Here is a 24923-nt window from a genome sequence, read left to right on the forward strand (position 1 = left end):
CACTGGCGCCCGCGCGCCCGCCTCCCGCGCGTGCGCCTGCGCACGAGAGCGAGCCTCGGGTTCGGACGGTGCCTGCGCCTGCGCACGGGGGCTGGCCTCTTTTCCAGATCGCTCCTGCGTCTGCGCACGGGGGCAGGCCTCGGTTCCGGGTCGCGCCTTCGACTTCGCGCGGTGGCAGGCCTCGGTTCCGGGTCGCGCCTGCTCCTGCGCCTGCGCCTGCGCCTGCGCACGAGCGCGCGCGAGAATTCCGGAGCTTCTCCGCTGAGCGAGCAGTGTCTGGTTTTCCCGGATCCTTACCGGGATGTGCGCTGTGGTCAGCCAGCTCAAGACCGTCAGGCTGCGGGCCTTGCGCAGCGCACAGAAGTTCGGCGTGGCGGGCCGGAGCTGCCAGGAGCTGCTGCGCAAGGGCTGCCTGCGCTTTCAGGTCCGCAGGGACTTGCAAAGGGTGCGCACTGTCCAGGCGCAGCCAGGGGAGCTCGAGTCAGCGGCAGTGGGGCCCGGGACGGCCGCACCTGCTGCCCGCTGCAGCTGGGGTCGTGCAGCGTGTACCTGCACGGCGCTGAATGGCCCCTGCGTCCCTCCGCCCCAGCCTGTCCTTCGGTAGAGCGAAGGCCTGGGTCACTGCCGTCGGGGCATCCCAACCATGGGGATAGGTTTTTTTTTTTTTTTTTTTTTTCCCTGAATGAGAGTAGACCCTCGCTGGGAACATGCATGAGCACGTGGGCGGCGGCGGGGAGTTGCTGGAGTGTTGAGGGACCAGGTCCCGAAGACTGGCAGTGCGTGAGGCTGTGTGCAGACTGGGTCACGGGCTGTGGGGATGCACTCAGGCACCAGTTCCAAACAGGCTCGCGTTTTACGTGCCCTCGAGGAGTTCGTTTTAGAACGGCGAATCCGCACTGCAAAGGGCCTCCAGTTGGCATGTCTCAGGCACCTTGGCTGTGATGCCAGTTTGGACGTGCACCCAGAAGGTCCTGAACTGGGTTCCTGAACAGCTCGTACCTTTTGTTTGGGAGGCCAGCAAACAGCAGTTCCTCTGCGCTCTAGCCTAAGCGTCCTGCTCCTCCTGCTTCCCTAGCTCCCCGTGCAGGGCTCTCGGCTGTGCCTGTACGAGGATGGCACCGAGGTGACTGAAGACTACTTTCCGGGCATCCCCGATGACGCCGAGCTCGTGCTGCTCACCGAGGGCCAGACATGGCAGGGCTGTAAGTGCAAACACCTTGGAGATGGGCGGGAAGCCGCACCGAGGCCCAGTCCAACTGAGTTTTCGGTCTTCTTGCTTGGGAGCCGGTTGTTCAGTTGATTGTCTTTTTTTTTTTTTTAATTTAATTTTTTACTGCTAACAGGCAGAGGCTGAGGCTGAGGCTGCAGTTTTGTGGGTAGTGGGAGCCAGAGAGAGAGCTGTGAAGGCTGGGGTCTTGCTGCTTCTTTTTGCAGGGCAGGGCGGGGCCCATCTGTGTACCTGGCTGTTTTCTAGTAGTGTTTGCTGAGACCTTGTCTGCAGGGCTTATGTTGAGGGCTGTCTTATTGGACACTTGCTCCAACAGGTGGTTCTTTAGGGATATCTGAATTGAAGGCCTGGGGTGTGATTCTTAACTTGGTGGACAGCAAATCTGCACTGTTTGTGTTACAACCCAGCATGGAGGGTTTCTTACCCCTGGTGGAAGACTCCTTGGAGTGCCAGTCCTCTGGAGGGTTCCTCTATAAAGGATATAGAGATGGGTGTCCTAGGAAGGATGGGGTGTTCCCAGGGGCTTAGTCCTGCCTCCTCTGCCGAATGGGAAAGAGAAGCTGAAGAGTTTGTCTACATCTCCAGGCTGCAGGGTAGGGGCTCACTGCCAGCATGAAACATCTGGACACAATCACCATAATGTCACCTGGGATGGCCCTTTGTGGGAGGCAGGAACTGGGCACCTCTGGATCTTTCCTTTTCTTCCCTGGTTCCTGGTATAGTTTGAAAAAAAATACCACAGGCTGCTGTCTGTGCCAACCTACCTCCCAGTCTTTGTCTCCTTTGTCTCTCTCAAGTTTCTCGTGGTTCTCTCTTCTCTCTACTCCATCTTCCTTCCTCTACCAAGACCTTTCCTAGGAAGACTTGTAAAGAAACGTTGAACATTAAAAACAAACAAAAAAATAAAAACAAAAAAACCCCACAGTGATTCTCAGGAACTTGCAAAGATAGGAAGGTTCCACGCACCTTTTACCACTTGTCCCAAAGTCACTTCTGGCACGACCCTAGCACAGCATCTAACCCAGGAAGCTGACCCTGGGGCAACGTCTGTGAACTACTGCGATGACTCCTGGAACTACCTGTTCAGTCAAGGTGCAAGGTACTTCCACTTGTCATAATCCTCCTAGTGCTGCCCTTTTAAAGATCCTGCCTGTCCCCACCTATCGAAGTCATTGCCCCTGGTGACCACTCATATGGTCCATCTCTATAATTTGTCATTTCAAGAATACTAGGTGGATGGAATCGTGTGATGTACGGCTTTCTGGGATGGGTGTTATTTATCTAAGTGTTGAGTGTCAGTGGTCCACTCTTCCCCATTGTGTGACTTGGTTGTACCACAGTTAGCCTCACCTTTCGCCTGCTGGGGGACATAAAGCTGCTGTGAGCAGTCATGCCCAGGTTTTTGTGTGGATGTGTATTTTCATTTCTCTGGGAAAGATACTCAGGAGTGCAGTGCTAGGTCATATGGTTAGCATGTGTTTAGTTTTTAAAGATAAGAATGTTCACTCCTAGCTGGGCACAGTGGCACACATCTGTAATTCCAGTGGCTTGGGAGACTGAGACAGGAGAATCGCTAGTTCGAAGCCAGCTTCAGCAATGGTGACCCTGACTCTAAATAAAATAAAAAATAGGCTGGGGATGTGGCTCAGTGGCCAAATGCTCCTGAGTTCAATTCCTGGTACCCCCAACAACATACAAAAAATGTTCACTCTTGCCACTTTCATTTATTATTGTATTGGAGGTACAGTGCTAGGAAAGTTAAGAAACAAGGCCCTCAGATTGGAAAAGAAGTACTCTCCCTGCAGAGGTGCACTGTTGTAAGTAGAAGTCCTCAGGGATCCATTAAAAACACTTAGAACTAAGAATGGAGTGTAGCAAGCTGCACGATATGAGAGCAGGATACAAAGCCACTTGTATTTCTATCCACATACAGAGGGCAATCTGGAAATGAAAATTAAGGAAATTAATCTAGTTTATAGTAGCATCAAAAAGAATAAAATACTAGGAACAAATATAACAAGAGAAGCATAAAACTTTGGGCTGGAGTTATAGCTCAGTGGTGGAGCACTTGCCCAGCACACATGAGGCATTGGGTTTGATCCTCAGCACCACATAAAAATAAACGTATTGTGACCATCTACAACTAAAAAAAGAAAAAAAAAAGAATTAAAAAAAAAAGAAGCATGTAACTTTTACTCTGAAAACTACAAAACATCAAAAGAAATTTAAGGTGGGAGTAGATGGAAAAGCAGCTCATATGTGTGGATCAGACAAACCTGATATTGGTGAGGTGGCAGTACTCTCCAAACAGGTCTTCAGATTCAGCACAGTCCCTAGGGAATTCCAGCCACTCCTTTATAGAAGTTGACATGGTGATTCTGATTTGTAATTCATGTGGAATCATCAGGGACTCAGAATAACCTAAACAATCTTGAAGAAGAGCACAGGAGGACTCACGCTTCCCACAGTGGTGACCAAGACCATGGTCCTGGCCAGGGGTGAACGTGTAGATGAGTAGAATGGAGAGCCCAGAAGTAAACACGTGGTCACTGTTTCGACAGGGGTGCTGATAGTAGTCAGTGGGGGAAAAATAGTCTCTTCAGCAAGAGGTGTGGACATAACTGGACAGTCACACAGAATGAATGTAGTACATGCAAAAATCAACTTAAAATGGATTTATGACCTAAATGTAAGAAGTAAAAGCCCAAAACACTTGGAAGAAAACAGGAATAAAATCTTCATGACTTTGGGTTTGGCAAAGGATTCTTAGATGTGATACCGAAAGCATGAGCCATAAAGGAAGAAACAAATTAGTCGTCATAAAAACGAAATAACTCTGTGCTTGTCTTTCTGCTCTTCTTAACAGTGTCTTTTGCAGAGCAAATTTTTATTTTTCATGAAATCCAATTTGATGGTTGCTACTTCTCTGATTCTGCCTTTGGTATTAAGTCTAAGAAACCCCATTGAACCCTGGGCCCTAAGGTTCCTTCCTGCTGTGGAGAGGTGGGTCTTGTGGGTTGATTTTGAAAACTGAACCAGGCTTGATTCCCCACTTGGCCTCCCTGTGCTCCTCTTTAGAATTCCTGGACCCTGTGGCGATATTCTGATAGGGCCCTTGGTGGCTGGTCTCTTGACCCTGAGAGCTTGTGGGAGAGCTCCCTGCCCTGGGAGTTGTGCAGACCTCTGCGCCAGGGCAGGAGGCATGGTTGGGAGGTCTGAAGAGGGGTCTCCAGGGAAGGCCCTCAGAAGGGGGTAGTTCAGTTTAGAAGAGAGGAGGCCAAAAGGAGAGCAGGGGTGCTCAGGAGGTGCTTTCGCTCTCTGACACACGTCCCTACGGGGGCAGAGGGCGGGAGCTGGTGTGTAGTTGGCTGCTGGATACAGCTGGCCAGGAGGAGGGCCTGGACCCCTTGAGTCTGAATTCTAGCAATCCCCAGGCTGAGGGATTGAGGCCTGCTGAAGTTGGATCTGGAATGTCCCTGAAGGCACGTGTTGAGGGCTTGGTCCCCAGTGCAGTGGTGTCCATTGGTGGGGCTTTGGATTGGATCCCAAGGGTTCTGATCTCATCAGTGGGTTAATCCACTAGGGAGCGCACAGCTGAGTGGGCTCTTGGGAGGTGGTGGAAACTGGAGGAGTGGGGCCTAGTTGAAGAGAGTGGTCCTTGGGGGTCTCTGCTCCCTGGATGCCATGAGGTGACAGCTCCACTCTGCCAGGCCCCTGTCCATGATGCCGTGCCTCACACAGGCCCAGAGTAGTGGACAGAACTGACCATGGACTGAAACCTGCAACCAGGAGCCGGAAGAAACCTTTCCTCCCTTAAACTGTTTTCTCAGATATTTTGTCACAGAGACGGAGAGCTGCAGCCTCTTCTCTGATCAAGGCTTCACTGGACTGAATGCATTTCTGTTTGTTCCCTGCTGGTGGCAGATGTGAGTGACCTCAGTCGCTTCCTCAGCATGTTTCACAAGGCGCAGGCTGGGGTCATTGAAGCTGCACGGCAGCTGCTTTCTGGCGAGAGGGCCCCCCTGAAGCAGAAGCTGCTGGCCGACCTCCTGCACACTGTCAGCCAGAACATCGAGGCTGAGACCCGAGCCCAGGACCCGCCCTGGTTTGAAGGTGTGTGGGCTGGGGAAGGGCCCAGGAGAAACTGGGGTCTGTCAGGTCCTAGTGTCCACAACCAAGAGCTGGTGTGGCCTTTCAGGGAGGCGGGACAGGATGTGCACTTCCAGAGCCTGGGGAATGTGGGGAAGGCACCAGCAAGGGCTCGTGGAGAGTCGGGTAGCATCCAGGCAGCCTCCAGCTGCCCTTTTTGAATTTATTACTCTTAAAATGTTGAGGTGAAAACGAGTGCAGCATACAGTTTACTGTCTTGGCCGTTGTTAAGTAGGCTTGTCTCCTAGTGTCTGGGGGCGAGTTTGGTTTCAGGACCCCCATGGGACCAAACCCTCGGGATGTGCAGATCTGTTGCCTGCAGCTGCTTGCATCCCTGCAGTCATCCTCATGCACAGCTGTCGGGTGGGCTGGGGAGTGGCAGAACAACAGGCCTGTGGTCTGTATAGGTGTAATTTTTAAACGCCTAAGACTTGTGGTTGGCTGAACTGCAGATGTGGAAGCGAATGGCATCACAGTCCAGTGGCACTGAGTACCCACTGTCATGCTGCTGTCACTGCCATATGGCCTGGGGACTCTTGCTTCTTGTACCTGTTGAGCACTGATCCCAGCCTGATGCCCTTCATCCTACTTTCCATCCGAGTGTGATGACTTTGGGTGCCTCCTGTAAGTGGGACCATGCAGGGCATGTCTGTGTGACAACTTACCTAGTGAAGCACGCGCCCTCGGGTTTGTCCTCGTGGTGCCTGTGTCGGGACTGTCTTTTTAAGGCTGGGCAGCGTTCCGTTGTGGATGGGTGCATGTGGTTTATCTTCTGCTAATGCACACTAGGGTCACTCCTGCCTTCTGGACTGGCCTTGGAAGCCAATTGGAGGTAGCCTGAGGAGTTGGCACCCATCTTGGAAAAGGAGGGCTGTTTGGGCAGCCAGGCAGAAGCCCTTAGTGGTGTTTGAGATGCCTCAAAACCAAAGACCAAATGAGGCCCTGCATGCCGCCACCCTCGGTTCTTTAGATGAAGCTGGCCGACCGTGAGGTCTGCCCTGCTTGGCAGGCAAGCCCAGCCGGGCACAGCCAAGAGGCCCTGGCTGCCCTGGACTCCAGGGACTCTTCTTCATTCTTACAGGCTTGGAGTCCCGATTCAGAAGCAAGTCGGGCTACCTACGATACAGCTGCGAGAGCCGGATCCGGAGTTACCTGAGAGAGGTAAGTGCTTTTTTGTTCAGGCCAGCTGTGCCCAGGGCTCTGGGCCCAGGGTGTGGGTAGGTGGTGGGAGGCCACTTTTCTGCTGGTACATCTCTCCTGTGCCCCACCTCTGAGGCCACTATTGGGTGCCCCAGTGTGCTAGAACCTGGGATGGAGGTCTGTGGCTGGGGTTGCTGAGGCCCAGCAGAGCCACTCACTCCCCCTCTGTTTTGTGTGGACTTCTTCCTGCTGGTGAAGGGCAGAACTAGCCCCTGAGTGTTTCCACGTGGCAGCAAGTTCCATTCTGACCTGAACTCTCCCAGACAGATGCCCTTTCTCTCTGTGCCTCGCCCTGCTCGGGCAGCAGCCTCTTGCCAACACTCTGGGGCACAGTGTGGTCATCTGAGCTTGGAGAAGAACAGCAGGGCCAAGTGGCCGCATGGGGCTCTGATGCTGGCTCCTCCCTGGGAGAGGCTTGGCCCAGTGGCATAGGAAGGAGTGTGGACACTCCTGGGCAGCTGTCTGCCTTCAGGAAGGCAGGACTTGGGTCTGCGGTCCTGGTGTGGTCCCTCTGCTGCTCCTCAGCAGATCAGACCTGTGTGAAAGGTGGAGTGCAGAGTGGAAGGGGATGCTCCGTGGAGCCTAGTGGGCCAGGTGTCTGTCCCAGGAGCGTGGGCCCGAGCTCTCCAACGCACTGGGCTCTGTGTCTCCACTCAGGTCCTTCCGGGTGGGACAACAAGGTCTTGGCTCTGGCAGCTTTGTCTGCTTTTGGTCCCTGCAGGCCCGCTCGCTGGCAGGAGTTGAGCCAGCTGTAGAGCAGGGGATGGGTGTTGTCTTTTCATGGTGTGCCGTCCCTGTGCCTATGTGGCTGCACAGACTCTGCGGTCTCTTGGTCGTCTCCCTCCACCCCTACCTTGACTGGGCCCTGCCACGCTTGTGGGGCTGGATGCAGCTGCATGTGCCTCTTGGTGGTCCTGCTGCCACCAAGGACGCCCTCATGTGAACACTGCCTGGCTGTGCCCTGTGGGTGACCCTGCTGTCACTGAGGACGCCTTCCTGCGGGCATGCCTGGCTGTGCCCGTGGGTGACCCTGCTGCCACTGAGTTGACTTCCTGTGGGCATGCCTGGCTGTGCCCGTGGGGTGACCTTGCTGCCACTGAGGATGCCCTCCTGCGGGCATGCCTGGCTGTGCCCGTGGGTGACCCTGCTGCCACTGAGTTGACTTCCTGTGGGCATGCCTGGCTGTGCCCGTGGGGTGACCTTGCTGCCACTGAGGATGCCCTCCTGCGGGCATGCCTGGCTGTGCCCGTGGGTGACCCTGCTGCCACTGAGTTGACTTCCTGTGGGCATGCCTGGCTGTGCCCCGTGGGTGACCCTGCTGCCACTGAAGATACCCTCCTGATTGCACTGCCTGGCTGTGCCCTGTGGGTGACCCTGCTGCCACTGAATTGACTTCCTGTGGGCATGCCTGACTGTGCCCGTGGGGTGACCCTGCTGCCACTGAGGATGCCCTCCTGCGGGCATGCCTGGCTGTGCCCCGTGGGTGACCCTGCTGCCACTGAGGATACCCTCCTGATTGCACTGCCTGGCTGTGCCCTGTGGGTGACCCTGCTGCCACTGAGGATGCCCTCCTGATTGCACTGCCTGACTGTGCCCTGTGGGTGACCCTGCTGCCACTGAATTGACTTCCTGTGGGCATGCCTGACTGTGCCCCGTGGGGTGACCCTGCTGCCACTGAGGATGCCCTCCTGCGGGCATGCCTGGCTGTGCCTGTGGGTGACCCTGCTGCCACTGAGGATGCCCTCCTGTGGGCATGCCTGGCTGTGCCCTGTGCTGCCATCCTCTGTCTGCCCACCTGTTGCTCCTGCCAGGAAGGGGCGAGCACCTGTAGGCCTCCTTATGCAGATGATGCTTAAGCATGGGTTTCTTCCATGGTGACCAGGAAGTGCCAGGGCAAGTGCTAGGGCGAGCGGGCAGACTGAGAGGGTGCTCAGAGCTGAGTCCATCTCGTGCCACTGTGACTAGGTTGGTAGGTCTAGCCGAGGCCTGAGGGGTCAGCGGCCTGAGCCACAGGTATGGGTCACTGCCTCCTCTGTCACTTGGCCCTCCTCCTGTGGCCCTGCCCTCTTTTCTGAAGGTGGAGCCAGCTCCACACCCCTTTCTTCTTTCCTGTCTGCATGGGTTTCCTCCCCGCACTGGCTGGTGGAGGGTTGTGTGCTGTCCCAGAGCTGCGCCACGTGGGCAGGCTGCCTGTACCCTTGGTCTGCCTTACTTGCTGACGTGCTGCCATCCCCTGTCTCTGCCCTCCCAAGGTCTTGGTGGCTGGCTGTCCTTGTGTTCCCAAGGAACTGAGTTCACTGGAATGGCAGGGCTGGTCCTGGTGCTCCCCCTCTTCAGGAGAGACCCAGCCTTAACCATGACTACTCTGGGCCTGTCCCCAGGAGGTGGCTGCTATCACTGTGTGATCTTAGTTCTTATCCAGCCTGGTAACCAGCATGACCATTACCTCCAGTTCATGGGCTCAGCGATTTCATAGCATGGAACAGCTGGGCAGTGGGCAGACCTCTGACCACAGGACTGGTTTGGGCAGGGTCTAGTCCATGTGGCCAGAAGGGCAGGTCTCTGAGGACTTTGAGGCTTGTAGGTTGCAAGTCTGACAGAGGCTTTGGGACCATCGAGGCCCTGGACTCTTGCAGGTGAGCTCCTGTTCCCGAGTGCTGGGCGCAGAAGCGCGTGAGGAGTACTTACGGATCCTTGGTGCCATGTGCCAGAGGCTCAGGTCTGCGCAGTACAATGGCAGCTACTTTGACCGAGGAGCTGAGGCCGGCAGCCGTCTCTGCACGCGGGAAGGCTGGTTCTCCTGCCAGGTGAGCAGTGTCCTTCCCTCTAGGTCAGCCCTGGTGGCCTGAGCACAGCTCTCCTTGAGCGAGGCAGGAAGAGTTGCACCCTTGGCTTGCCTGGCACAGCCTGTGGGAAGGGGTGGCCCTCGCATTCAGAGCTGGGAGGGCAGGCCTGTGAATAGCACTGAAGGCATGTTCTCGTCCCAGGACTCAGTTCGAGACCCTCTGGCCTGGACAGAGGGCGGCTGCAGGAGCGAGAGGCTCTGGCCTTGGCTTGTGCTGATGTTCATGTGCCCAGAGCCTTGCCATCAGCTTTCTGGGTGGCAGAGTCCCTGTGTGTCAGGATTTGTGGGGGCACTGGTTGAGCTTCACTCCCTGGTGGGGGCATCAGCTATAAAGAATGCTCTGGGCTGCACAGGCACACCCCCGGTTCTGGCCGGGCCACCTCCTGACGTCCAGAGGAGCGTCATTTCACATGGGGTCTGGAGGCTGGAGCAGTGATGCAGTGAGGGTGAGCCTGGCCGTCTGCATGTGCTTCCTGCATACTGCTGTCCTGGGCTCCCTTCTGGGACATGAGGCGTGGTCCAGTGTTGAGTGGTAATGGCTCCAGGGCGTGGCATTTCTCTGGGCCCTGCTGCAGCATGGGGGGCACCTGCAGGGGGCCTCCTGCCATGGCAAACTGCAAGTGCTTGTACAGTGAGTCCCCACACTGGGGCCTTCCTGCTGGGTGTTTCTGACAGCAGAGCTGGGTGGCCATGGTAGCCTCTGACCACTGGGATTTCCTGTTGGACCATTCCTCATGGCGATAGGTGGTGATGGTAGAAATGTCCTCCTTCCCAGCTGGCCAAGCATACAGACTCCCAGGGGCTCACTGCACCATTTGCTGAGAGCTCACTCTGTGCCAGGTGCTATGCAATGAGCTGGGGACAGAGATGTCTCCTGCCTCTCTTGTCCTCGAGGAGGTCCCAGAGTAGTGGGAGGTGGACAGTTTGTGAGGGTGCCAGGGCAGAGGTGGCTGTGTGCTGGGAGGCTTCAAGGGGTGCAGAGGGTGGCAGGTGCGGCCATAGTGCTCAGCAAGAGTACCACAAACATCCGAGGCGTACAAGTGTTGGCCCCGGGAAGGTGGCATCCCCACCGCGGCATATTCACCTAGGCGGCTCAGCTTCTGTTGGTCGCAGGGAAAGTCCAAGAAGCCTTGCAGGGCATCATGCAGTGTGGTCCTACTCACCTCTCCCCAGCCATGGCCCTGGCTGTCAGCACCTTCCCCACTTCCCAAGAGGTAGGGGCAGCTGTGTGTGGTCACAGTGTCCTGGGACAGCTAGAGAAGACTGGTCTACCCAGCGCGGAGACATGTAGGCACATGATAAGACACGTCTCTAGAAGCCCTGACAAAAACTAACTTGTCCCCTTTGCAAACTCAGCAGATAGCGTCGGGCAGTGAGGAGATGGCCCCAAAGGCAGAGTTCCTGCCCTGCTCCTGACAGCAGATGCTTCTCTGCCCAGTAGGCTCATCCCAGGGGCTGGAGACCAGTGCAGGGGCTTCATCCTCGCCTCCCCTGTTCTGTCGCCGCAGGGCCCCTTTGACCTGGACAGCTGTGCGTCAAAGCACTCCATCAACCCCTACAGCAACAGGGAGAGCCGGGTCCTCTTCAGCACCTGGAACCTGGATCACATGTGAGTGTGCGGCAGGGGGACCTTTGGGAATGCCTGTTGCCGAGACTCAGGTTTGCAGACAAGAAGAGCAGCTTGCAGGGGTCCGGGCCCTGCTAAGGAGCCTGGGCTCACTGTTGTTGGCTGCCTGGTGTGTGCTTGCTGTGCTGCGTGGGTCTGGTCCAGGGAAGCAGCCCCGTGTGTGCATGTGGATGGGCTGCTGGACAGACATGTTCTGCCTGCTGTCACAGTGTGTGCCTGACATTGAGCCCTCTGCTCTCTGTTTCCACCTGTGGATGGACCTTGTCTGGCCTTAGTGCCTGACTCCCTGTGGCCTGGTGCTGGGCTCTCAGAGGCTGGTGCCACATGTTGGAACTGGAGCTGTGGCCATGGCCTGTGGGGAAGTTGGGGCCAGCAGGGCCGTTTCCACAGCTTCTTGTTTGCAGAGCTCTTCACAAGTCCTACGTCTCTGGTGGCTGTCAGTGTCACAGATGCCTTCCACCTGGCTGGCCTTCAGCTCTCCGATCTCTGATCACAGCAGATGTAGGTGCTGGGTATGCTCTGGGAGGAAGTCGTCCTGCCCACTTGTCACGAGGACTCGCCGAGTTCTCTGCTGGTTTGTTTGCTGGGCTCTTTCTGACACTGAGTGTCCACATGTGGCCCTCCGGACTGTCTTGTCTGCTCTGGAACTCTTCACGCCAGCCTAGAACAAATACAGATGGTGGTGGCGGAAGGCCTGGCCTGAGCCGGTGATGGTGTTTGTGGAGTACCCGTGTCAGTTTCGTTCTCTTTTATAAGATATACATGCTTTCAGTTGTGTGCAAAAGTGTCGATTTTACCAGTGGTCATTAAGAAGATGAAGGAACACTGGTCTGTCTGTCCTCCCCAGCCATAGCCACAGCCTTCCCCTGATGTATGGGGCTCAAGACTGTGCACATGCTTAAATGTGGAAGAGCTAAAAAGCAAGCCACCTGTGAAATAAAAGGGCACCGTCCTCCCACTCACATGTTGTGGCGCAGAAGGCCAGTGGCAGGTCGGAGAGGAATGCAGACTTCTCAGAGGTCTGGCGTCCGGCAGTGCAGGGGAGCCCCTCCCTTCCTGGCAGTTGCAGTGGTCCGGCCAGGGCCTGGCTCCCTCAGCACTCTGTGTCCTTGGTGTTAAGGCCACACGTTTCTTCTTGCCTGGCTTACTTAACAGCAGCCCTTGAGATCCTTTTGTGGTTCTAGAGGCTGGTTTTCATCATTTTCCCAGGTGCCCTGAGGTTGGCACTTGTCTCGTTAGCCAGGTTAACTGCCTTTTGTTTCATCCAGCCTGAGACTTGTGTTTTGCTCCATGGCGGTGCTCTCTGCTGGAACACAATCTCTGTGGGGTCACCTGTTCCCAGTGTCTAGCACAGTGTCTGTCGATAGTGGCTGTTTGGTCAATATTTGTGCAATATTTTATTGCATGAGTAAATGGACCTGAGTTTATTGGAGCTACCCGGTTCTGAGTTTCCTGCCCACAGCACCTCCTCTGCACTTCTTTCGGGTCTGTACTGTGCTTTCCGTTGTTGCCTGAGTGGTCCTTCCTCTCTGCCTGTCACCACCCTTCAGTGCTTGGAACGTGGGCGCTCAGCTGTGTCTGTCATGGTATCTTAAAACCCGAAGTCTGCATCGTCCTCCTCACTCTGGCATGCTATTCTGCTTTTGGTAGTTGTCCCCCTGACTTTAGTCCTGCTTGTGTGGTTTTCTGGCCAGTGTCCTTTACATCACCAACACACCACCCGTGTCTGCTTGCCAGCACTCTGTGTCTTATCTGGCTGTGCTGCTGATGGCCAGGGGCCCTGGTGCATCTTTATGGAGGTGGGAGGAGCAGACTCTCAGCCTGCATGTGTCTGTCCAGCTCCTGTTCGAGAAACTTCCATCAAACACTGAGTGCTGGTTGACAGGCACCTGCTTCAGTGCCTGAAGGGTGATACGATGTCTCCTGGCATCTGCCTGCTTTTCTGCCTTTTTAATGGAAGTTTTAGTTTTTCTCCTCTCTGCAAATGATATGTCTGGGGGTCAGTCTTTCTTTTTGGTTCTGACTGGGACTTGTGGTCTCTGTTCTGAAGAAGGCTCTTTTTTAGTCCTGGAGAACTCACAGGTGTTTCTTAGGCACCACTGAGTGTGGTTGGGCCTTGTTCCACCTCCTGGTGTGGTCTCTGCTCTTCCAGGGACCCAGCTCTGTGGTTGCTAGGAGCCACAGCAAAAATATTGATACAGGCACCTTTGGGTTTAGTGACTGCCAGCCAGCCATTCAAATTATGATTATGTTAAGTTACATTCATATGCTAATTGGACTCCTGCTGTTTACCTGGGCCCGTTTCGGGACTCAGGTTACTCATGTCACTCTTGTAATGGGAGAGTTCCCATTGGTTGGGAAAGGATGGTAGGAGGGTGTTCCGGGGGAAGTGGAGCCCCTCCGGCTCAGGTAGAACACACGTGGTGGACCCAATTGTTAGGGGACGCACACTGGCCTCTCACAAAATAAAACTTTGTCTCAGTTTGACTGGCTTGTGTTTTGTGCCCAACCGGGTTGCAAGATTGCAAGCCGGTGTGCACTGACAGCCCAGCAGGGAAGCGCTCAGCAGGGGTGCGGCAGGCAGTGCTCGGCGACAGCAGCGCAGCGGCAGGAGCGGAGCTCAGCCAGCCCGCTCGGCCCAGGGCCGGGCAGCCTGCAGCATGTGGTGCTGAGTTTCAGGTGACTGACTTCCTGCTGCGGACTGAATTGCCACCTCAAAGTTCACATTGAAGCTCTGTGTCCCCGTCCCCCCCCCCCCCCCCCCCCCCCCCCGTGTGACCACATCTGCAGACAAGGTCACTGGGAGATAACTAAGGTGAAAGGAGGTCACAAGAGGGGGCCTCGTCCAGTAGGATGTAGCCTTTGAAGAGGAAGAAGGCGTGCTCTCTTGCCCACACTAAGAGGCTGCTGTCTGCAGGCAGGATGTGCTCCCTGACCAGAAGGACCAGGCCTGGGGCATTGGCCTTGGGCTTCTGGCTCTCAGCCTTGGAGGACAGTCTGCACGTCAGCTCCGCCCCCCAGTCTGCAGCAGTGTTCTTCCCTAGTGGCCCTGCAGTTCCACACTGTCCAGCCTGTCCGTTGCAGATTATGCCCTTCCTAGAAGTCAGTGCTACCAGCCTGACCTCTGGGGGCGCTGGGGACTGGGGTCAACTGTAGACTGTGCTCCCGAGGCTTGGGTGCTCTCCCTGGTTGGCAGTGCTCCAGGCACATGGAGTGGCTGGAGGAGTGGTCGCCTTGTGTGCCTCCTCCCTGGCTGATGCCAGGCTAGGTAGCCTCAGCTGTGTGACTCAGAGCCACAAGCACAGCAGCCGTCAGTGGGCTGGGAGTCCTTTTAGAAAGTCTCGAGTTGGAGGGTGGTCCAGGAAGCCCGGCACCCTGCCTGGGTTTTCTGAGGTGAGGTGTCTTGGGCAGTCATCTGGCCCCTCCCTGGCCTTTGTCTTGTGTGGGGACAGTGCTGCTCGTCCAGGTATGGCTCCTTGGTGGTGTGTGTGCTGGGTCCAGCACTCATCTCGGGTGGAGCTTTTTCTGTGCACACCCATGTGCTGGCCTGTGGGCTTCTCTCTGGAGTGTCTGTGCCCTTGTCCCCACAGACACCCAGGGTTGTCAGTGGTGCTGAAGCAATTTCACACTGCTGCTTGCCTGCTGTTCCCGAGCCGTGTTGGTTGTGTTCATCTGGACTCTGCCCATGTGACACCGGCCTGAGGGTGGATGACTGGAGATAGGTACAGATGGTACCTGCCCTTCTTGCCCCTGCCCCTCCCCTGATGCTAAATCCAGGTGTCGCCACGTACCTTAGCAATAGGAGGCAGATGTGGCTTGACAAGTGCTTGCACGTCAGATCTTGTCCTCTTGATCACTCTTGGGGATGCAGGGCCATTGGGGAGAAGGGCCCAGGCCCAGCTGACCCTCAGGAAGTGCAGCAGCCCTGGGAGGGCCTGCAGGGCCAGCAGGAGACCCTTTACATGGTGGAGGGGCGGCTGACTGGATGGCATGGACACTGGATGCAGAAGGGCCTCCCTCTCTCTACCCAGGGCCCTGGGCATGGCGTAGGCCCCTCAAGGTCCCTCTGATGGCTAGAGTGTGGTGCCCTCGTGCGTCAAACAGTGATTTCTGTGTTCCTGGTAGCTCAGTACCTCCTTTTTCCTGTTGCTCTCACTTATGTGATAAAGTATTTTTCTTAGCTTTTCCAGGCTATGGGGTGAGGACACCTTGGTGCCAGATGACCTGATCACCGTGGTCCCATCTCCTTACTAGATATCTGGTGTTCTCTTGAATTGGTTGCTTATAAGTGAAACAGATTTAAACAGAGTAATGGCATGTTTTTTTAAAAAAACTAGACATGTAAGATTAGGACTAGAAAGAGACATACTGAATCCTTAATCCCCATCCCCAAGGTAGGAAGCAGACATGAGATTGAGGTGGGAGTCAAAGGTGACTTTAGCTTCAGGTCATTTTTAAATTTCCTGCCTTGGGGGTTCATCTTGACCTGGATAAAATGGGACACAAGCCAAGTTGCTGGTGGCGGCTTGTGGTGATGGAGTATGATCAGCTCCTTCTCCCCTGTGTTCTTTTCAGAATTTTTGAACAGTGCCCACAAATCAAGTGTTAAAGAGTGAGACGTGCTACACTGGGCGCAGGCTCTGCTAGACAGACCTGCCCATAGGTACCCGCAACTCGGGGACGACACAGGAGTTCGAGCTGGGCTCCTGCAGTGTTGGCTGAGCCCACCTGTTTCACTGCCATGTGGTCCTTCTGGGATGTTCCTGGTGTGCCTCTAGACTCTTAAAGATCCCACACTGGTCTTTCCTGTAAGTGGCCAGGCACTGTATGTTTTAGTGACAACGGGCGAGTAGGAACCGTACCACATGTGGGCTATGGCACTGCGTCAGCAGTGTGACCACCTCTAACCTGGCTTTGCAGAATAGAGAAGAAGCGCACCATCGTGCCCACACTGGCTGAGGCCATCCAGGAACAGGGCGGGAGAGAGGTGGACTGGGAATACTTCTACAGCCTGCTCTTCACCTCAGAGAACCTCAAGCTGGTGCACATCGCCTGCCACAAGAAGACCACCCACAAGCTCGAGTGCGACCCTGGTAGGATCTACAGATCCCAGAAGAGGCCAAAGAGGCGGCGGCCTGCTCGAAAGTGCCGGTGACCCGGGTGCCGAGTCCTTTACCCTCCACAAGGCCCAACTGTGCCTAACAGTAACAGGTGCGATTTTGTATTTTGTCCTCACTCCAGTGGTTCCTGGAAGAAAACTTCTTCAAACCTGATTTCAGTACAGTTCAGAGTCTGTTTCCTCTGCCAGAGGACATCTTTTGGGTGCTTGCTGGGCGCTTGTGTCAGGGAGTCATGCTGAGCTCTGGCCTTTGGCACTGATCCGCAAGCACTGCATGTGCTCCTGTGGCAGTCTCCACGCTCATAAGGCCCCACAGCTGAGCCTGGCTGCTTCTGTGCCTCAGTTTTGTGCTGGTCTCCATTTAAATGGCAGTTCCATCTCTGGATCCTTTTAAAAGCCCCAGAGAGAGATGTGTTGCTTCTGGGGTAAAAGTCTGTGCTCCATGGAGAACTGCAGGGTTACTGCTGTGAATTATTTAAAACTTTCCAAATGTCTCAGTGGGGAATAGCTGAGTGGCATTATGTTGGACCTTGCAAGCTTGCTTTTTTTTTAGGTAAAAAATGGTTGGATGTCATTAATTTCATGATTTGACCTAATGCATGTACATAGTGCAAAACTGTAATAGCTTTAAGTGTTTGTAAGTGTTCATGTGTAGAAATGGGAAGCTGTTGAGTGCACAGGGGGCTGGCTATGCAGAGTATGACCTATTGGTTTTTTTTTTTTATATGTATTTTTTTGTTGTAAGTGGACACAATACCTTTATTTTATTTTTATGCGGTGTTCAGGATCAAATCCAGTGCCTCACGTATGCTGAGTGAGTGCTCTACCACTGAGCCACAGCCTGACCTGTTGGTTTTTTAAATGTGTGTAGGAAGCTGGATATAGTAGCACATGCCTGTAATCCCAGGAGCTCAGGAGGCTGAGGCGGGAGGATTACAAGTTCGAAGCCAGCCTCAGCAATTTAGTGAGGTTCTTTGTAATGTAGCAAGCACCGTTTTAAAATAAAAAATAAAAAAAATGGGGAGCTAGGTCTGGGTCTCAGTGTTTAAGAGCCTTGGGCCTTAATCTCCAGTACCAAAAACAAAGTGTATTATGTGCAGATAATCTGGGAGGAAACACCAAGCTGTGCATGGCAGTGATCCTGGGCACTTAACAGGAGTGGAATGGGTAACAAAGCGCTAATTTCCTACATCATGCATTTGTAATACTTGAATTTTTTAAAATGTGTTTTATAACAATTCATAATGTACTTTGTAAAGATAAATTTCATAATATTTGGATTTTTACACTTATGCCATTAGAAAAAGCAATAAAGGGCTCTCTAAACCGTCAGGAGTCTGCTCATTGGGAGTGACGAGAATAAGGCTGAACTGAGAGGCTGGAGGCCATTAGTGGCCGACCCTAATCCTCCATCTGCAGAGACCCAGCAGTCTCGGAGCACAGCTGTGGTGGAACTGAAGTCCCAGCTCAGGGTGGTGTCTGCTTGGTCTGTCAAGGGCTCAAGGCAGAGGGAGAGTTGGGCTGGTAGCCAGGATGCCTGGCACAGGAACTTCCTGGAACTCAGAGGGTCCCACCTGTGCAGCAGGCTGTAAGCCTCTCTAGTCCAGAGAGGGCTGCTCCAGATGCCAGTGGGGACTTGCCCTTTGTGGTGGCTCATACCTTCAGGAAGCGCCCCTTCTCCTCTGGGCACACTGAGCACTGTGCTCCCCACGTCTTGTGTTTAGAGATGGTTTCTAAGAAGTCCTTTTGTAATAATGTGGCCTCCTGTTGCTTTGGGGCTATGCCCGCAAGGCAGATGCTTGTGGTCAGCCTGTGCAGAGGGTGTGCGGTGCTCACGGTGATCTTACTTTACACTAGTGTGTTCTGAGGTTTATTTTCTCTAGTGCTTAGTGTTCACATGTGCTGTGGGTTGATTCCCTGGTGTTTCTGCAGGTGGCCCTGCATCTGGAAGCACAATGGCAGGACCTCTGCACTGGGTCCATTTGCTCCAGAGGCCCTGCCCACCACCTGGGGCCGCTTACTATACGTATGATACCTGTGCTGTGGCAACTCTTGCTTCCCTTTGATAGTGACCTTCAGGGACTTAGGTTTGTCATCTCTGCCACCTCAATCCTAGATGTCATATGAGGCTTCTGGGACTGGCTCAAGTTGCATGACCAGTTAGGAAGGGCCCTACACAGGTCAGGTGTGGCAGAACCGATTGTGCTCCCGCCTAGGCAGTGCAGATTACAGACTGCACTAATGCAGCAATCTAAAGATGTAAATTATTTCCCCTGGCTTTCAGAAAATGACTACATGGGCTGGGGATGTGGCTCAAGCGGTAGCGCGCTCGCCTGGCATGCATATGGCCTGGGTTCGATCCTCAGCACCACATACCAACAAAGATGTTGTGTCCGCCGAGAACTAAAAAACAAATATTAAAAAAAAAAAAAAGAAAATGACTACAAATAAGTTTTGAATTATATTCAGTCAATGGATAAATGGCAGAATCTTCCAGAGCAGGTGATGGTCACAGATAATGGGGATCACAACAGAAGCAGAGAATGGTGCAGGGAAACTACTTGCAGGGAGGGCAGTGGAAGGAGCCTCACAGGGCTTGTCACCTGCTCAGTGGTCTGCTGTGTTGTCACTTCCTGTTACCTCATAGCCCGGCTGACAGTTGGCGGGCAGCCTGGCTACACCCAGCCAGGACTGCGCAGGAGCCCAGACAGGGAGCCACTCCTTACAGAGTCCTGTGTGTTCTCAAGGGCCGAGCACTTTTCCCGTTGGTATAGCCAGCGGCCAGTCTTCCTCCTCCTAGGTGCTCTGCTGAGCCCTGGCACACAGCTGAAAGGAAGAGGCTGGGAAAGCCCCCCTGTGCTGCACCCCTTTGTCCACTGGGGAAGACACGTCATCAGGTGCTTCTTGATACAAGTGGGGGCTGGGGAACATCCCCAGGTAGGGCTCAGGTGTGTGGGCCCAGGGTGCCACCTGAGAACACATGCAGCCGAATGGTACACCTCACTGGATGGTGCCTCCACCACGCAGAACGAGGGAGGCAGTCTGACCCTGTTGTGGCAAAGGTGAGTGAGCTGTCAACAAGGACAATAGGGCAGGGCAGGGGCTGGGTCGCCTCAAAGCCTGTCCCAGCGGCCTTACCTCTCCTGCAGGTTAATGGGCCTAAACAGTGGTCCTAGCCTAGGGACAAGGTTCATTTTTTCCCTTGGCTCTCAAATTTTTGAGGAAGGAGTAGTTTTAGGTACAGTACTTAAAAAATTTTCAAAATATATTTTTATTTCTTTCCCATGTGTATTTTGTAAAATCTCAAGGTCAACACTAGCTCTACACTGCAATGAGGACAATCCTGCAAGCACTGGCACTGAATTGATCAGGAGTGATCAGATTCTGATAATGGAAGAAAACAAACAAACTTGCATATCATAAAACTAAGGAGCTCAAGGGAAGGTTTCCTTACAAAGATCATACTCACTTAACACGGAGCCCTCATGGCTAACCCAGGCCAGCACCACAGCATACGAATGTGACAAAAGATGCCTGCACCCAAGCAGCAGCTGCAGGGCTGCACGGACACCTCCCACAGGCATCTGGTGTTCTGCACAGTTCTCTTAGGGGTGACATCTGATTAAGACATTCTCTTGGAGATGCACTGTATATAAATTGCATAATTTGGTAAACTGTCAAACTGTTAACTATCCTGAATGTGTTGAGAAATCATTCTGTGCTTCTCTACATTTCTGCATCATCGTCATCCTCATCGTCTTTGGCTCTGAAATGCATTTTTCTGAATTCTCGTCTGCTCATTGAAGGACAAGCTGAAGAGGCTGGAGGCAGGTCCTTAGAGGGAAGAAAACACGGACTTCAGTCCCAAATAACACAATGACACAATGAGAGCACCTGCACACACAGTTCACCTTGGTTAGCTCTGGTCTGGCCGAGTGGGCCTCCCTGTTAGACATAGAAATGAGGAGGTCCAAGCACCCATCCCTTGGTAAGGAGGACTCTGGTTCAGGCAAGAGAGGGGCAGGCAGATTCAGGAAACCACAGTGGGGCAGGGTGCTGGTGCACCTGGAAGGTGCCCGCCTTTCTCAATGGCAGGATTCTGAGCCTGGGAGCTGGAGGGAGTGCCCTGATTAGATAACCCTTATTTTTTTCTCTTGCACTAAAATTATTTGTGGCGAGGCCTGCTTGCAGGCCTCAGATGCAGCAAGGGAGGGGGATGTGCCACTCTTACCTGCATGAGTTCAACATTTCCAAAAAATCGGCTCACTGGCATGGGCTGGTTGCTGTCATCGTCTAGAAAGACGCTGTTGTCCATCTGAAACAATGGCTTCCGCACATCCTCTCTTTCCAGCGCCACCTGGTCCTGCCCCACAGAACAGCCATTTGACTCCTCTGCCCCTGCCCCTGCGCTGGGTTCCTGTGTAGACAGACCATCTTCAGTCTTTGCTGAGCAAGGGTCACTGGCAGCTTTGCAAGGACTGTGGGGAGGCGCTGCAGCCTCCTGCTGTGTAGCCACACCAGCCTCACGGCCTAGGAGCAACATACTGTCTTCTGCAAACTCATTTTCACAAGGGACCTTGGGTGCCACTTTTGGCAAAGAAGCACTGTCACTTTTAGGGACTAGTTTCTGTAATTCAACCTTCAAAAGATGACTTCTGTCACACTTGAACTTCTTGGAAGTCCGCCTGTCTGCAGCCTTGTGTGATGAGGAAGTCTGCAAAGAAAGAAGAACGTAAAGGGGAAACTAGACACATCTAGCAACCACAGGCCTCGATCCCAGAGGCTCCTGTTTCTTCTCACCTGAGACAACATAACTCTTGTCACTTTTTGTCACCATTGGAGGGACAGAATAAAACCTTGTCATTACTCCATTGCTTTCGGTTTTCCCTGGGCGGGGGGGGGGGGGGTGTTTCCTGAAGCATGTTTACTTTTGTTATGAAATTACAATAAGAGGATCCAGTCTCCATTCATTCCTACTAAATGGAAGCTCTACGAGTTTTTGCATTATTCTCCCAAGCCTGGTGTGTGGGAGGTGCTCAGCAGAGGTTGCTTCATGGACTTCAAGACTTTTATAAGCAGCTGAGCAAGAGACAGCACCAGCTGCCCAGTGGGCCAGGGACTCCTTGGAGACAACAGCTCAAGACTATCAGAGGGTCCTTTCCTAGCCCCCTGAGCCTTCCTCTCGTGGTTTGGGGTGAAGCAGTGTGACAATGCACCCTCTTCACTTGGACAGGCCACCTTCAGAGTGAACAATCGTGTCTTGGAGCCCAGGTCTCTGACACACATAATCATCCCGGTGGCAGACGCCAGGAAAGCCAATGTGGACTGCACAGCACAGCCTCCTGAAAGCAAAGTCAGTAGCACCAGGCTCTCCTCCGATGGGCCCTGGGATCTAAACTACATTAGCGTCTTGGAGTGATAACTTAGTATTTAGACCTTGGTATTCTTCATGGCAACAGAGCTCACCAGACATGCTGTTTTGGCAGACGTGGAGCCAGTGACATCCTGGGCAGGGGCCAAGCTGGCTTCAGAGCAACTTCGGGCTCGTAGGCGCGCTGAAGATCGCACTCCACCTGTGAGCTAGACCAGATGGAGGCTCAGTCAGAGGATGCTCCCAGGAAAAAACATGAGCATGCAGCTGAAGTCTCCCAACTAGAGAACCCCCTAGGCTTTTACTACCTTCATAGGAAGGCAGCTGTGGCCTGAATATGCACAAACAGCTGTGCCTGGGTTTAGATACAGGATCTGCTGTGCATGATTTTGGGGGCTTGGGACAATCTGTCCCCTCACTGTGTATGTTTGTAGGACCATGTGTATGTTAATGGACTCAAAATCATCTCAAAGTGTCTAGAGTAAGCAGCACATATCCTTCCTCAAAGGCTCTCAATCTTTGTTTGTGGTGCTGAGGATCGAACCCGGGCCGCATGCATGCCAGGCGAGCGCGCTACCGCTTGAGCCACATCCCCAGCCACGGCTCTCAATCTTTGATGTGTCAAGTTCTTGACAAAAGGTAAATGAAAACGAAGGCGAGTTCCTGGCCTCCCCTCCTTCCCTAAATGGCAGTCCTAACTCTAGCTTTAAGCACGTAGCTTCTTCCAGCTCTTACTGTCAGCTGCTGTCTACTTCTATCTTATTCTAAAGACAAAGGAAAGGCTTCTAATCAAAAAAAGCCTTAACATTTAAAATAACCTTATTTAAGAATAATTTTAGGTTTTCAGAAAAGTAGCAAGAACAACAGAGCAACACTAAAACTTAGCATTGATTCTATACTGTGAACTTTGGATGATATTTGGATTTCCTCTGTCTTTCCATGAATACTTTTTTATTCTGTTCTAGAATCCAGTCCAGCATATTACACTACACTTAGAAAATAAGTTTCAAAGTTCACCTTAAAAATTGAAGAGTATAAAAATGAGTAATAAAGAGAAGCAATAAACAGAAGTGAGGAATTAAGGTAGAAATTACAAGCTCAGAAGCTGTTGCCACAACGGGCCCTAGAACTGGAAATCCATGAGGTGCCAGATGCAGGTGCTCTGCTCAACAGCAGATGGAAAAACAGAAAAGGAACAAGCCAGCGTAGGGTAGCAAGTCTCCGCATCCACCCTCCACCCCTGCCATGGACTCTGCCCAGCTGGAGACAGAGCATTTGAAAAAGTGTTGGGCCGCAACCTGAGGAAGGAGGGGGCGCCCCTGATACAGGCAGTACAAGCAAGGGGCTCCTGGCCAGGGTCAGGGGCTGTTGCATGGTCGCTGGGGCCAGGCTTATGTCACCTCACAGCACAGGGCTTGGTGGGAAGAGCCCTGCAGCAGCAGTTCTGTCACTGAATGTGACACTGCCAAGAGCTGCTGTGCACCTCTCTCAGGGACAAAACTACCACTCAGCCCAGACAAGTTCATGTCCCCACACTGACAGTGAATAAAGAGGAGAGAGAGGACAATGTCACATCACAAGAGACTGTGGGGGGAGGAGGTGTGTGTGTGTGTGTTCCCAAGTGGAAGGGCTCTCAACAGCAGCCATGAACTGAAGATTGGTACATCATGTAAATCAAATGGAAAAGGGAGGGAGCCTCAGAAACGCTGAGTGCATCACCAACATGTGTAATGGAACAACAGAAAGAGAGGAGAGGAAAGTTCCAAGGAATAGGGAGTGAACAATTCCCAATCTACACATCCAGGAACGTCAACGAACCAAACTTCAAGTGGTGTAAATGCCAAGGTAAGTGGGGTAAATCCAGACACATCTGTGTCGGTCCTGAAAGTCCTGGAAACAGCAGGAGACCAATGCCCAAGGGAAGGGAGCCGTGGAGGCCACGGGAGAGCATCAAACACCTTTAAGGTACCTGAAGAAGGCTGGCCACCAAGGACCCTAACCCAGCCAAGCTGCCCTTTGAGATGAAGGCAGGGCACAGACCTCCAGCCACAAAGCTGAGATTGGTTGCCAGCAGCTTCACGTTACGAGAAATACAGAGGGTTCTTCAGGTTGGAGCCAGTGACCCCAGACAGCAATTTAAATCCCAAGAAAATTGGGCCAGTGGGGCCCACTGGCCACGCCTGTCATCCAGTTGCTCAGGAGGCTGAGGCAAGAGGCAGCCTCAGCAAATCAGCAAGACCCTGCCTCAAAAAAAAAAAAAAAAAAAAAAAAAAAAGCCTGGGGATGTGGCTCGGAGGCAGATCGCCCCCGGGTTCAACGCCCAGGCCACAGAGGACCGCGGCGGGCCGGTCCAGTGGCCCCGTCCTTCCCTCTCTGGGCGGCCAGGGCGAGCGGGGTGCACCGTGACGCGGCCACCGCGGGACCCGGCGGTCTACTCGCGTCCAGTTCCCGACCCGACACCGGAGGCGGCGGAGCGGGCCGCCCCAGCCCCGTGACTCGCAGGAGCCGCACCCGCAGCGCTCGGTGGCCGAGCAGCCCTCCGGCTGCTGGCGCTCAGCCCCGGGCCGGCCGGTCACGTGCCGAACTCCCGCCCCGGGCGGCGGCAGGGGGCCCCGGACTCGGGGCACCGCAGGAGGCCGGAGCCCCCGCCCCCGGGGGGGCGAGGCCAGGCGGAGGCCGCCCCTCGTCCCTCCGCGGCCCGCCCCTCACCTTCCTGCTCCTCATGAGTGTGAGCGGCGCCGCGGCTCCCGCGCCCCGCCAGCCGCTCCTCCACAGAGCGCCAACCCCGCGCCCCTCGACCCGCGCCTGTACGGCGTCTGACGTCTCCACGGAGCTGGCCAATCGCGGCTCGGCGTCCGCGGCACGTGACCTAACAACTGGGGTCTTTACGTAAGCGGGCGGGGCGCAGCTCGGAGGATTCGGACCTGGAGGCGGGAGGCGGGAGCCGGAAGTCGAGCGTACTTCGAGGCCATGTTTGAGACTGGCACTTCCTCGGCGCGTCTGTGGCCGCCATGTTTGAAGCGGGTGGCGGCCGCGTCTCAAGGCGCCCCAGCCGGGCCACGGCGAAGCGCATGCGTGGCGGCTGCCCTTCTGGGTCCCACCTGCGGCAGGTCCTGGGGTGGCTCGCATCCAGTCCACGCTGCACTTCCAAGAAATCTTCCTCTAATGATATGTTATTTCTCTTTCTTTTTAAAAGAGGCGGCCTCGTCAGAAGCATTAAGGCCTCTGGTTAGACTGCAGCGGTTGGGAGTGAGCTGCCCCAGGGCCCCCCGCATCTTCTGTAGCGGAGGTGCGATGCACACGCGGGTCCGAAGGCTCCAGTGCTCCCTGCTCTTTTCAGTGCATTAAAGACGCGAGTCCGTGAGGACCCTGCGGGCTCCTTTC

General features: G+C 54.2%; 2 protein-coding genes across 5 annotated transcripts; one reads left to right on the plus strand and one right to left on the minus strand.

The window, feature by feature from the left end:
- Positions 1 to 227: 227 nt before the first annotated feature.
- On the plus strand, positions 228 to 17359 carry Dffb (DNA fragmentation factor subunit beta). 4 transcript variants are annotated; one of them, XM_026412888.2, is made up of 8 exons: positions 228 to 424; positions 1076 to 1206; positions 3519 to 3524; positions 5106 to 5341; positions 6459 to 6538; positions 9214 to 9384; positions 10931 to 11031; positions 15970 to 17359. In XM_026412888.2, exons 1-8 carry the CDS (start codon positions 302 to 304, stop codon positions 16202 to 16204), a joined length of 1083 nt encoding a protein of 360 aa, XP_026268673.2. In that variant the 5' UTR covers positions 228 to 301; the 3' UTR covers positions 16205 to 17359. The 4 variants fall into 4 exon arrangements, with proteins under 4 accessions (XP_026268673.2, XP_026268670.2, XP_026268672.2 ...); XM_026412885.2 differs by lacking the exon at positions 3519 to 3524 and having other exon boundaries at positions 228 to 445; positions 1076 to 1202; positions 5153 to 5341; XM_026412887.2 differs by lacking the exon at positions 3519 to 3524 and having other exon boundaries at positions 228 to 445; positions 1076 to 1202; positions 5153 to 5341; positions 16077 to 17359.
- A 2061-nt stretch (positions 17360 to 19420) lies between these two features.
- Positions 19421 to 24374, minus strand: C11H1orf174 (chromosome 11 C1orf174 homolog). Its single transcript, XM_026412880.2, has 4 exons — positions 24249 to 24374; positions 21635 to 21748; positions 20400 to 20882; positions 19421 to 20002 (listed from the first exon to the last, which is right to left on the minus strand). The coding sequence occupies exons 1-4, from the start codon at positions 24261 to 24263 to the stop codon at positions 19895 to 19897; spliced, it is 720 nt and encodes a 239-aa protein (XP_026268665.2). The 5' UTR covers positions 24264 to 24374; the 3' UTR covers positions 19421 to 19894.
- Between the last annotated feature and the right edge of the window lie 549 nt (positions 24375 to 24923).

This window comes from Urocitellus parryii, chromosome 11 (genome assembly GCF_045843805.1).
Source record: "Urocitellus parryii isolate mUroPar1 chromosome 11, mUroPar1.hap1, whole genome shotgun sequence".
In the NCBI taxonomy this organism is placed as follows: Eukaryota; Metazoa; Chordata; class Mammalia; order Rodentia; family Sciuridae; genus Urocitellus; species Urocitellus parryii.

What these genes read in the sequence shown, in the direction of transcription:
- C11H1orf174 (XM_026412880.2), bottom strand. An exon ending in CTGCCAAAACAGCATGTCTG is followed by an intron (nt 20,883 to 21,634) that starts GTGAGCTCTGTT and finishes CTTTCTTTGCAG; the next exon opens with ACTTCCTCATCACACAAGGC. An exon ending in GAAATGTTGAACTCATGCAG is followed by an intron (nt 20,003 to 20,399) that starts GTAAGAGTGGCA and finishes CTTCCCTCTAAG; the next exon opens with GACCTGCCTCCAGCCTCTTC.
- Dffb (XM_026412888.2), top strand. Translation starts at nt 302, where the DNA reads ATGTGCGCTGTGGTCAGCCAGCTCAAGACCGTCAGGCTGCGGGCCTTG. An exon ending in AAGGCTGGTTCTCCTGCCAG is followed by an intron (nt 9,385 to 10,930) that starts GTGAGCAGTGTC and finishes CTGTCGCCGCAG; the next exon opens with GGCCCCTTTGACCTGGACAG. An exon ending in ACCTGGAACCTGGATCACAT is followed by an intron (nt 11,032 to 15,969) that starts GTGAGTGTGCGG and finishes CTGGCTTTGCAG; the next exon opens with AATAGAGAAGAAGCGCACCA.